The sequence below is a fragment of the Scardinius erythrophthalmus genome (assembly GCF_964197995.2).
Source record: "Scardinius erythrophthalmus genome assembly, chromosome: 17".
Taxonomy (NCBI): Eukaryota; Metazoa; Chordata; class Actinopteri; order Cypriniformes; family Leuciscidae; genus Scardinius; species Scardinius erythrophthalmus.
The window spans coordinates 4,770,524-4,783,023 of record NC_138237.1 but is presented as its reverse complement, the minus strand read 5'-3'; the positions used below and the strand labels follow the sequence as shown (position 1 = coordinate 4,783,023).

General features: G+C 36.3%; 2 protein-coding genes across 10 annotated transcripts in view; one reads left to right on the top strand and one right to left on the bottom strand.

Moving 5' to 3' along the window:
* Positions 1-6,837, top strand: part of rab27b (RAB27B, member RAS oncogene family) — a 44,906-nt gene extending 38,069 nt beyond the window's left edge. For 3 of the 6 annotated variants that reach the window (XM_081391396.1, XM_081391397.1, XM_081391398.1), the window contains exons 4-6: positions 923-1,026; positions 1,531-1,654; positions 5,211-6,837. In XM_081391396.1, the coding sequence (XP_081247522.1) occupies positions 923-1,026; positions 1,531-1,654; positions 5,211-5,397 (415 nt within the window). In that variant the 3' untranslated portion in view covers positions 5,398-6,837. The remainder of the gene's footprint in view (positions 1-922; positions 1,027-1,530; positions 1,655-5,210) is intronic. The other 3 variants (XR_014031994.1, XR_014031995.1, XR_014031996.1) reach the window with 3 other exon arrangements.
* A 4,575-nt stretch (positions 6,838-11,412) lies between these two features.
* Positions 11,413-12,500, bottom strand: part of LOC308705084 (uncharacterized protein) — a 48,681-nt gene continuing 47,593 nt past the window's right edge. For all 4 annotated transcript variants that reach the window (XM_081389914.1, XM_081389915.1, XM_081389916.1 and 1 more), the window contains one exon: positions 11,413-12,272. In XM_081389914.1, the coding sequence (XP_081246040.1) occupies positions 12,161-12,272 (112 nt within the window). In that variant the 3' untranslated portion in view covers positions 11,413-12,160. The remainder of the gene's footprint in view (positions 12,273-12,500) is intronic.

Genomic DNA, 12,500 nt, shown 5'->3' with positions numbered 1-12,500 from the left:
CTTTGATTCAGCTCCCTGTTTGATTCGGTTCTCTCTTTGATTCAGCTCCCTGTTTGATTCGGTTCTCTCTTTGATTCAGCTCCCTGTTTGATTCGGTTCTCTCTTTGATTCAGCTCCCTGTTTGATTCGGTTCTCTCTTTGATTCAGCTCCCTGTTTGATTCGGTTCTCTCTTTGATTCAGCTCCCTGTTTGATTCGGTTCTCTCTTTGATTCAGCTCCCTGTTTGATTCGGTTCTCTCTTTGATTCAGCTCCCTGTTTGATTCGTTCACTTCAGCTGCTGCACTGTTTGATTCAGTGATTGTAGGACGTTTATGCCCTCAGATTAGACACAGATAACACTCCGTGTGTTTCCTTCATCACACCAGTGAAGGTGATGACTGAACCACCGGAGTCAGATGCTGACGGTAGTCCATAGCAAATCCGTGTCATCTGTGTTTAATGCACATCAGGGCTGCATTTATTTTTATATCAGAAATATATAATAAATTGATGGGCAGAAAAATTATATCTCAATGTTTTTGCGTTTCCCCCAAATAACGTTCTTTGAAATAGTTTTTTTTTCTCCCATCTTGTTTTTTCAATCTCCGTATATAAGAGACATCTTTCAAAAACATTAAAAAATCATAATAATTCCAAACTTTTGAGCAGTTGTTTATGCACTGTATTACATATTTATTATAGGTTTTCTGATCCTGTTATTATAGTCTTCATTATTTAATGTACGTTTGAATGAATCTGTCGTGTTTTTATTACAGTCACCATTTAAGTGCTTATATCTCAACGATGAATTGCAGTAGAAATATAATTCTGTTATTAAAAAGTGCAGTGAAATGTTTTATTAGAGTTGATTGAGTAAAAGTGATTGTGTTTGTGTTGAGATGACGTGATTGTAGTTGAGTGTGTTCATCTGTTCTCCGACAGGTTCAGGAGTTTGACCACAGCGTTCTTCAGAGATGCGATGGGATTCCTGCTCATGTTCGACCTGACGAGCCAACAGAGTTTCCTCAACGTCAGGAACTGGATGAGTACGTGTCCTAACTAACCGTCGGTTAGCAGACAAACTGTGTGCGGGTTTGTTAGTTACAGAGCCTCCTTTTTATTCTTCTGTTCTATAGGTTATGTTAAAACTAATTAATGGCACTTTTTATTTAGTTTGAAATGCACTTGAGTTGTCTTTGCCTCTTTCGGTCTTGTTTTGTGATTGTGTGATCAGATTTGTTCTGCTATCTTGGCCAGGTCTCTCTTGTAAAAAGAGATTCTATATCTCAATGTGACTAACCTGGTTAAATAAAGGTTAAATAGAAATAATAAAATTCTTCTTGTTCACACATTTCTGCTGTACATTCAATCAGAACTGGTCATTGACTCCATTATGACTTTGTTTTCCGATCATTTCGGCTCTTTTAGACTTGCTGACAGTGTTTCATTTACACTAAAACCTGAAACTGACTGTAAAACTGCTGTACTGTGTGTGTGTGTGTGTGTGTGTGTGTGTGTGTGTGTGTGTGTGTGTGTGTGTGTGTGTGTAGGTCAGCTCCAGGCTAACGCGTATTGTGAGAATCCAGATATTGTTCTTGTGGGTAATAAAGCCGATCTGTCCGACCAGAGAGAAGTTCAGGAGAAACAGGCGAAGGAACTAGCGGACAAGTACGGGTGAGTTAGTCTCTGATTGCTCTTGAATCCTGAAGAGTTTCTGCCTTAGAAGCGTCCGTTCTTCTGCTTGGCCAGATAGAAATCAATAATAAATATGTATTATTAGGGCTGCACAATATATAGAAATTAGGGGTGTCCATGGTTAACCGGTTAACCGATTAACCGTTAAAAATTGCGTAACCGAGTGAAACATTTTGCTCGGTTAATTTAGTTGTAATACATTTTTGCACCACCAGAGACCGCTAGACCAGTTTTCTAATATGAAGCAAAAGAAAGAAAGAAAGCGCGCGTCCGAGAGTGAAGGCTGTGCGCGAGCCAGAAACAAACATAGTATCCGCGCTACTGATCGCAGCACAATAATATCTGTCTGCAGAGCCACAGCTTTACCCCAGCAGTTACCCGCACATGCGTTTACCGTTACATTAACCCATACATTTTGTATTATGCATTTCCTAAACATGTACTTGCTAATCAAACACTTTATATGAACAAACTACTAATCAATAAAACACAATCGGTCTTCCGACCTTTTACTATTGTGTTGATATGCGCGAGGGAGAGAGAGCAATACAGCGCTCGTGTTGTTTGAGGGCGGTGAGAGTGCGCGCGCGCGCGGCCTGGGCTCTCTCGCTGCTTGTTCTTATGCGCCCTGTCCGCTGATCTTAATAATTAGTTGTTACGACGACTTATTTGTTCCCTCGTTTTAATAAATCGTGGACACGTTGAACTAATTCCCTCCCTCATTTTGATTAAACGAATTACAACGTGGCCAAAAAACAGACTTTGATATTATTAATTAGTGAATGCTAAAGACCTATTTTTTGTGAATTGGTGAATATTCAGGTGAATTATTTCGTGGCGACGAATTAATAATTATTAAACTGTTTTTCTCACTAGTGAAAATAGCTCTTCAGTGAAGGCCGACTATTCTCGTACATCTTTTTATTCCTTTTTTTTTTCGTGTGTGTGTGAATTGGTGAATATTCAGGTGAATTGTTTCGTGGCCACGAATTAATATTACCTCAGCACGTTTTACAAGACCCTTCTCGATCGCAGCGGTAACGAGCACTTTGATCACTTAAAAAACAAAATATTTCAGCGCTAGATCGCCTAAAAAAAAACGAACGAAATGAATGCTCTGCTAGTTAACTGGAGATGTGTTTTTTTATTTGTATTGGTAACGTTATTCATCCCGCGAGATGTTTCAAAAGTGGTGGGGACAATATCGACCTTAGAAAATAGTGGTGCTGGGGACATTCCCACCCGCAAATTACGCCTATCTCGGGGTTGCGGCGCGCACACTGTGGTTAACCGAGTATTAACCGCTAAGGGCCTCGGTTAACGGTTAATGAAAAACTTGAAAACGTGCAGCCCTAATAGAAATTATCGAAATATCGCAAATGTATATATCGTGATATGCATATCGCAACGGCTTGCAATAACTGCGGTCATGAACTAAAGACAGAGAGAAAACCACTCATTGCTCTCGGCTGAATAACTTTTGTAGCTTTAATAAGAATCAGTGTATATATATTTCATTCATAGAGTGAATTTTATTTTTGCATTTGATTATCAGTTTCTGTTGTTAAAGGAACACGCCGACTTTTTGTGACTTCAGCTTATTCACCGTATCCCCCAGAGTTAGATAAGTCCACACACACCCTTCTCATCTCTGTGCGTGCCGTAACTCTGTCTGACACACCCACCGCTAGCCTAGCTTAGCACAAAGACTGGAGGTAAATGGCTCCAGCTAGCATACTGCTCCCAATAAGTGACAAAATACGCCAACATTTTCCTATTTACATGTTGTGATTTGTATAGTCACAGCGTCACATGACACACAGCCATCTTCTAACAGTATACACACTGGGAACTATATTCTCAGAAGGCAACCGTATGTATACGGTTAGACGACGGCTGTGTCTCGTGTGTTTGTGAAGCTGATTCATATCTACACATGACAACGGCTCTCTCTGGATCAGAACGCAGATCTGAATGTTCACTGAGATATTGTCAGATTATTAGACACAGGAGAATCACTGTCATTTAGGAATAAGATCACGTGTGTGTTTGAATCGAGATCTTTTACTTCAGTGAGCTCATTGTTTCTACCTTTAATTATTACATTGTTCAAATTAATATATTTTTAGCTAACTGTGATTTTGTATATGTACGTGTATCACAAAACCAGTCACGAGTCGCACAGGTATATCTGTGGCAATAGCCAACAATACATTGTATGGGTCAAAATTATCCATTTTTCTTTTATGCCAAAAATCATTAGGATATTAAGTAAAGATCATGTTCCATGAAGATATTTTGTAAATTTCCAGCCGTAAATATATCAAAAATGTATTTTTGCGAGTGAATGCAGCGAATCGCCAACATAAATGAACAACTTTAAAGGAGATTTTCTCAATGTTTCGATTTTTCTGCACCCTCAGATTCCAGATTTTCAATAGTTGTATCTCGGCCAAATATTGTCCTACCATAACAAACCACACATCAATGGAAAGCTTATTTATTACTTAAAAAAATTACCCATAAGACTGGTTTTGTGGTCCAGGGTCATATGTGATAACAGATCACTCTAAATTGTAACATTGACTCATGCATTTTCTGTAAAGCTGCTTTGAAATGATGTGTACTGTGAAAGCGCTATACGAATAAACGTGAACTGAACTGAATGATGAATCGTGCAGCTGTAATATGCATACAGTACAGGTCAAAAGTTTGGACCCATTACTATTTTTAATGTTTTTGAAAGAAGCTTCTTCTGCTCATCAAGCCTGCATTTATTTGATCAAAAATACAGAAAAAAAATAATATTGTGATATATTATTACAATTTAAAATAATTGGTTTTCAATTTATTATACTTTAAATTATCATTTATTTCTGTGATGCAAAGCTGAATTGTCAGGATCATTACTCCAGTCTATCACATAATCCTTTAGAAATCATTCTAATATGAGGATTCATTATCAAAGTTGGAAACAGTTCTGCTGATTAATATTTTTTCATAACCTGTGATACTTTTTAGGATACTTTGATGAATAAAAAGTAGAAAAAAAAGAAAAAGAAAAAAAGAATCAAATGTTTTAAAAATAGAAATCTATTGTAACAACAATATACTCTACTGGTCAGTAATTTGGGGTCAGTAATTATTATTATTATTTTTTTTTTAAATAAATCAATACTTTTATTCAGCAAGGATGTGTTAAATTGATAAAACGTGATAGTAAAGATTTATATTATTTAACTGATTTATAGAACTGTTTCCAACACTCATAATAAATCAGAATATTAGAGTGATTTCTAAAGGATCATGTGATAGACTGGAGTAATGATCCTGAAAATTAAAAAAAAAATCAGAATTTTTGATCAAATAAATGCAGGCTTGATGAGCAGAAGAAGCTTCTTTCAAAAACATTAAAAATAGTAATGTGTCCAAACTTTTGGCCTGTAGTGTATGCATCACATTCAGCGTGTTTTCCGTGTGTGTGTGAGTCCAGGCTTCATCTCTGATGTCTGTTTGTGTTTGCGTCGTCTCCCAGCATTCCCTACTTCGAGACGAGTGCGGCCACCGGCGCGGAGGTGGACAAGGCCGTGGTCACGCTACTGGACCTGGTGATGAAGAGGATGGAGCAGTGTGTGGACAAACCCGCGCCCGACACACACAACACGGACGGCTCCAGCAAACTGGACGCTGCGCCCGCCAACGAGAAGAAGTGTGCATGTTAAAGCAGCAGTGGCCTTCCTCTAGTGGACCATCTCAGAGCGACTGGATCTCGCACGCCCCATCTGACCACTGTATTACAGATGTGTGTGTGTGTGTGTGTGTGTGTGTGGACATTTGTATTCTTCATTGGAGAGTTTGTGAGAGCTGTCGTACTGCCTCCTGATCTTTAACAAACCCTGCTAAATTTATCCCGGATTAAAACTATTTGCAAATGCATCTCAAGTTTTGAATAATTAACGTTTTTGAACGAGTCTCTTACTCTCACCAAGAGTGCGTTTATTTGATCACAAATACAGTAAAAACTGTGAAATATTATTCCAATGTAAATCATCTGTTTTCTATGTGAATATATATTAAAGTGTAATTTATTCCTGTGATCAAAGCTGAATTTCAGCATCATTACTCCAGTCTTCAGTGTCACATGATCCTTCACAAATCACTCTGATATGAGGATTTGAGACATTTCTTAATATTATCATGTTTTTGTGGAAAATGTGATGCATTTTATTTTTCAGGATTCCTTTATGAATAGAAAGTTCAAAAGAACAGCATTATTTTTTTTTATATAAATATTTTGTAACATTTAAATGTCTTTACTGTCACTTTTGATCAATTTAATGTGTCCTCGCTGAATAAAAGTAGACTTACCCCAAACTTTTGAGTGGTAGTGTATCACGGTTTCCACAAAAATATGAACTATTTTCAACATCGATAATAATCATAAATGTTAATGAGCATCATATTAGAATGACTTCTGAAGGATCATGTGACACTGAAGACTGGAGTAATGATGCTGAAAATTCAGCTTTGATCACAGGAATAAATTACATTTAACTATATATTCACATCTATTTTAAATTGTGATAATATTTCACTGTTTTCACTGTATTTTTGATCAAATAAATGCAGCTTTGGTGAGCAGAAGAGACTCGTTCAAAAGCGTTAAAAGAAATCCTAATTCTTAAAAACGTTTGACCGGTTGTGTTTTGATCTTATGTCAGAAAAAAAAAAAAAAATCCAAAATGAACCATAATCTGAATTGGACATCTAAATGAATGTACATACAGTCTCTGGGTTCAGCATTCATATATGGGTGATTTGAGCAGTGATCACGCCTGTAGAACGGTCTAGAAACACTATTACACTGCCTGTCCGAGTGGGTCTTTGGTGAATGGAAACCTGTGCATGTCTACAGGCCAAAGAGACGCTTCAGCTTCTGAATGTCCATCACCTTCGTTTTATTGAGTATTTGAGATGCTGTCGTGTCTCGTGACGATGCGTGTCTGTGCATGCGGCCAACAGTAGGTTCACTCGCGGCTTTAGACGTCTCTCACAATCACTTTAGGAGTATTGACTGGAGCTCCATCACCTACAGACCTCTGGAGGATTTCAGATTGTGTTCAGAGAAAAGTTCGTGAACTGTAGAAAGTAGAGATTGATGCAAAAAAAAAAAAATGCAAACAAATAATTGGATAATTATGGTGTGTTTATGTGTGTTTGTGAGCGGCTCTAACACACTTCTGTATGGAAGATTGTTTTTACCACAGAATAATTTTTTTTTTTTTTAAATCTATAAAGTTTATATCTCCAGGGTTATTATCATTAACTAAAACTATTAAAAACATTTGTGTTAGATGAATTAAAGCTAAAATAAAATATTAGTTGAAAACTAAACAAAAATTGACAGTTAACTTTAAGTTTAAGCACTAAAATTAACAAAATAAATATAAACTATATATTAAATCTAAATAGCAATTTTAAAAAAATGTACATTTACAAAAGCACATACTGAAATGACCCAAAAAATGACCAAAATTAACATGAAAACTAAAAATATAAAAACAAAAGATAATTCAAAATATTATTAAAAGTAAAATAGAAGGCTGAAATAACACTATCTCATAATTCTGACTTTATAACTTGCAACTGGGAGTTTATATCTGTTTATAACAGTTGTGAGATAAAGTCCCGATATTACCGTTTCTTTTTTTATTCCGTGACAGAAACAAGCTTCCATACTTCTGACTTCTGAAGATTTGAAAGAAATGAAATGGCCAGCGACACTTTTTAATGCATCTGTGTATGAAAGACGATATCCCGAAACGCATCCAGATCATAATTCAGCCAACATTCACAAGCATTCGGATGTTTTGCTTTGTGACATTATTTTCACACATTGCAACGTCAGATTCTCATTACTGTAGTGTATGAGTGCTTGACTTTATTCTATTTCTCAGAATTCCTACAATACAGTGTTTTATTTTATTTACAGTAAATCAGCAAAAAGGCACAACATACCATCCTGGTGTTCAATTAAAGCATCATATTATTTTACTTTATCATTGCAGTGGTATCATATCATTTGGAGGTATTTTTCAATACTGAAATTGTTAGGCAAAGAAATATTGGTCCTAATATGATAATAGGCTTCATTTGTAATGCAAAATATGTCTTATGAATTTGGCATGACATAATACTACTTGGATGTGTTCTTGTACAGCCAGATTAATACAAAGTTCCTTCTTTTTTCTTTTTTTGTGAATATCATAAAAACATGTCCAGGTCATATTTCACCCTGAATTCAAAACCATCAAGATGTTTTGCACTGTGATGCTAATTCAGTTAAACACATCTTCAGAAATGTTTTTACTTTTGATTTCTCATTACTGTGATAAAAATAGGCTTCATACTATTTTTTAAAATATAATGTTTGGTGTGGGGGTTTTTTTTTATCATATAAGTTCAGGGTGAAATATGACCTGTCGTGTTATTGACAGGTTTGGTGACATTCATATTGTTATGATTGTTTAACGAGGTCTGTATTAGAGCTCAGAATGATTGATAAGGTTTGTTTGATGTTTTGATTCGTAAGGACCGTTCACACCAATAATGATAACTAAAAAGATCATTATTATAATGATATTAGCGTCCACACCAGCGGACGATTTCGTTATTTTTAAGCGCGCGCTGCAGTTTTTTCGTCTGCAGCTTTAAATTTTCGCGCCCTTTAAAGCAGGATGGATTCTGATTGGCTGTCAGCGTCTTATTAACGTTCATCAGCTGGTGAAAAAAAGAGATTCAAACCATATCGTTTCTCTTTGTCGTTATTGTTATGCGGTGTGGACTCTGCTATTCTTTTATATTTAGATAACTTCTTGTAGTTATCGTCCTTTGTGTGAACGAACGGGCCTTTAACACGGTTTTATTTCTGTCCTCCGGTGCCAAATCATCCCGTGCCATAATATCACCTCAGTTCCTCATGATTCACGTCGTAAAGACACTCGCATTGAGTATTATGAGTGTGTGTGTGTGTGTGTGGAACGACTGATCGCACATGCCTTTGAATGGGACAATCTCTGGACCAACATTTCAGTTTGAAGAACATTCAGATTAGCTTTTGTGTTTCCACTGAACTTCTGCTTGGCCTTGACCAGAGCCGCGTCTCTTGAGCTTCTCGTGTGTTTAGTACCTCATGTGGTTTAAGGAATGGCTTTATGACAAGTGATGTTGTTCTCTTAAAAGTTTACATTGAAGGATTTTCTCTCCTTGTGCCTGTAAAGATCTACTGACCAATGACACGCTTCCCGAGTCTTTAATAGGGTCCTGAACTCCTAAGCTAGTTTAACGCATTACAAGTATATTTGGCGAAATATAGCAGAAAATAACACAAAGAACTGAACTGTAACTGTAAAGCAGGTCAAAAAATCAACTTCAGATTTCTTTGAGAGCGTTTATTTTTTGTTATGCGTGTAACATGTTACTAAAGAATAAAGAGGAAAAATGCACTTGGGGTTTTATGTTTGTTTTTTTTCTTCCTTTTTTTTTGTACTGTGTGTGAATAATGAAATGTGGCCCAAATTTTTGTCCACATGCCTGACGGGAAAGTCAACATTCAAACTAAGGACGCCTTGGTTTCAAAGTTTTGGAACCATGAATGTTTTTCACGGCAAGAAAATGTTTAACTAATACTTCAATCAAGATTAGCTACTTTAAGAATGGCAAACTTTTTTTTTTTTTGTACTAAAAGTTTTCTAAAATGGTGTTTAACTCTTTTCCCGCCATTGACAGAATGTTTCAGCAATCCATGTTTCCACTGTTATAAGGAAGGGGGCACTATTACACATCAGAAAGAGTACAGAATCGCTGGGTCAAAACACAGGTGAAGAAGAAGCAGAAACAAGTGATAGAAGCATCACTTAAGTACGAGCCCCTAAAGGGACCCTTGCAAAAAAAAATTAAAAATAAATAAATAAATAAATAAATACAGACTTTCACGAGAAACGCCTGTATATTTTTATTTTTTGCAAAGGTCCCTTTAGGGGCTCCATACTTAAGCACGTTGTGGTCTTTGAAGAAGTAAAAAACGATTTTTCAGCTTTTTGTTTAAAATTTTTCTTTTTTAAGACACTTGCTCACAATCAAGTGTTATTAAAAAAAAGATAAGAATGCATGAATCTAGAATTAAATGTTGTTGTTTATTTTATTTTTTTTTTATTTTTTTTTAAAGCAGAGGCTCTGCTCTTTTGTTAGATTGCAAATTCATATATTCATTTAAAAAAAAAATGTGAAAATGATAAAAAAATAATTGGTAGTGGCTGTAAACTTTTTTTTTTTAATGCTAGAGGTGAAAGCGTTAAATATGCAAATGAGGCCTTAGCTAATTAATACGCATTAATTTGCATACATTTCCAGGACAGAAATCTGAACATTGAATAAAGCCAGGTTGTTGTTTCATTAAGGGGCCGTTTACACGACACTGATTTCAACTAAAAATTGAAAACTTTTTTTATGCATTTTGGCCGTTCGTTTACAGGACAACAGCGTTTTTGGGGGACTGAAAACGCAAACTTTTTCAAAGTGCACGTTTTTAAAAACGACACCGTTATCATCTTTGTGTGAATTTTTTCGTTTCTGTGTGAACAGCCCCATTTCGACAATTTTGTCATTTGTATGTGAAAAACACACAAATGAGTGTTTAAAGGGGACATAAAGGGCTTAAAGTTTTAAAGGGGACATCATGAAAATCTGACTTTTTACGTGTTCAAGTGCTATAATCGGGTCCCCTGTGCATCTACAGTACCAACCCTGAAAACGTGAAAAGTGAAACCCAGTAACTTTGTTTTGGTGAGCCTTTCTCACCGAAATTCGCGTTTTTGAAGTTCATGTAAAGGATCGGCCTCTTCTGAACGGGGGCGGAGCAACAGCTCATTTGCATTTAAAGGAACATACACAAAAACGCCGCGATTTTGGTCACACCCAAAAAGGGGCAACTTTGACAAGCTATAATAAATGATCTGGGGGGTATTTCGAGCTGAAATTTCACAGACACATTCTGGGGACACCATAGATTTATAATACATCTTGTGAAAAGGGGCCTAATATGTCACCTTTAAGGGATCAAATTATTGACTACAGGGGGACTTTAACTCTATCCCTGACAGAATTTACTGGCTAGCCATGTTTCCACTGTTATGCAGTAGGGGGCGCTGTTACACATCTTCTGAAAGAGGACAGAATCTCCAGCTCAAAACACGAGATGAAGCAGAAATAATTGGTAGAAGACATAAAAACAGCATATAAATCAAAACTGACTAATGTTACTGAATGAAATATCGACCCAGGACGAGTTACAGGACTGTGAAGCTTTGAGGTGTTGATGGACTCGATCGACTCCATCTGTGTTTTGATCATCGCTCTGAATCTGATCCAACGAGATCACAAACAAAAACACGATTTTCTCAGCTTTTTGTTCAAAATGTTGCTTTTTTATTAAACTTTCAAGTGTTAATGAACAAGAATGTAGGAAGCTAGAATAAAATGTTGTCTCTGTTCTTTCTTTTGGCATCGCATGTTCAGATATTCATAAAACACTATTCTGGGGGCAATGACATTTCTGTGACAATGATCAAAAAAGCTGGTGGGAAAGAGTTCAGTTTTTTAAATTTAATTTCTTGTTTTAGTTAATGCTAGTTTATTAACGTTCTGAACAAAGTTAAAAAATGAAAAGGGCAACAATCATGATTTAGCATATTTTATTACCATTTTGTGCAACAAATAAAACCCCATGGAGTAAAAGTCTGCTGCTGTGTTTTAAGTGGCACTAAACGGAGCGTGTGAAGAATCCAGACAGACACACATGATCCCTTTCGACATGTTATATTATCTTCAACACTTAAACACGATTCCCATAACTGGTTAAGAACCATCAGCAGAAGTACAGTAACATCAGCACAGTTTCACACATTGATCACTGAATGCATGCAAGTTCACTTAAAGTCCCCAAAGAAATCTAAACATGGTGTCATGAATACCTACACACTTCATTATGAATATTAATTTCTACCTTTGTTTATGCTAATATATGCATGATGTAAACAAGCCGATAGAAAAAATAACAACAGAAACAACAGAACGGATAGTTTGATAGAGAACATTAACCACTGAACATGTAGAATAGACCGATAGCTTACTGTAAATGAACAAACCAGGGACGTCTGTCACTGTAAAGCAGATTTTCCTGCAATATTCTCTGTTAGATTATATTCCTGAGAGTCAGTCCACAGGAGAGAGCTTTTCCACAACTTTATAGTCGTCCAGTTCATATGGAGTTCCTCTGAGGTGTTTCCGTGATCCGGTTTGATGTTTTTGGGCGTCTGGTCTCAGTGGGAACAGTTAGTCTGAACTGAGACCGACAGCAGGTCCAGATTGAGTTGGTTTTGGCAGTTTTTGATATAGTTCCAGCAGGTCTGGCCTGTGTGTGTGAGGTCAGACCTGTGAGATCTGCTTCTCTGTGGGTTTGGACTCTTGCTCTTCCTCATCTTCATCTTCATCGAAGTTCAGCCTGAAGTTTTCTAGAGTTTGTCTCGACTCTTTCCTCCTGCGGGACACACATGACAAACAATATTAGGAGAGCATTAACCTAGAATAAATGTTAGATATTAAGGACTTTTAATTTCTAGCTAGGCCTTCATGCAAAATACAGTCTCAAATTTTTTTTTTATTATTAGATTTAACAAAAATGCATAAAAAATACATAAATATTTATTTATTAACACATATTTATGTATAATTTTAAGAATTTTAATAAAAAAACAAATACGTTTAT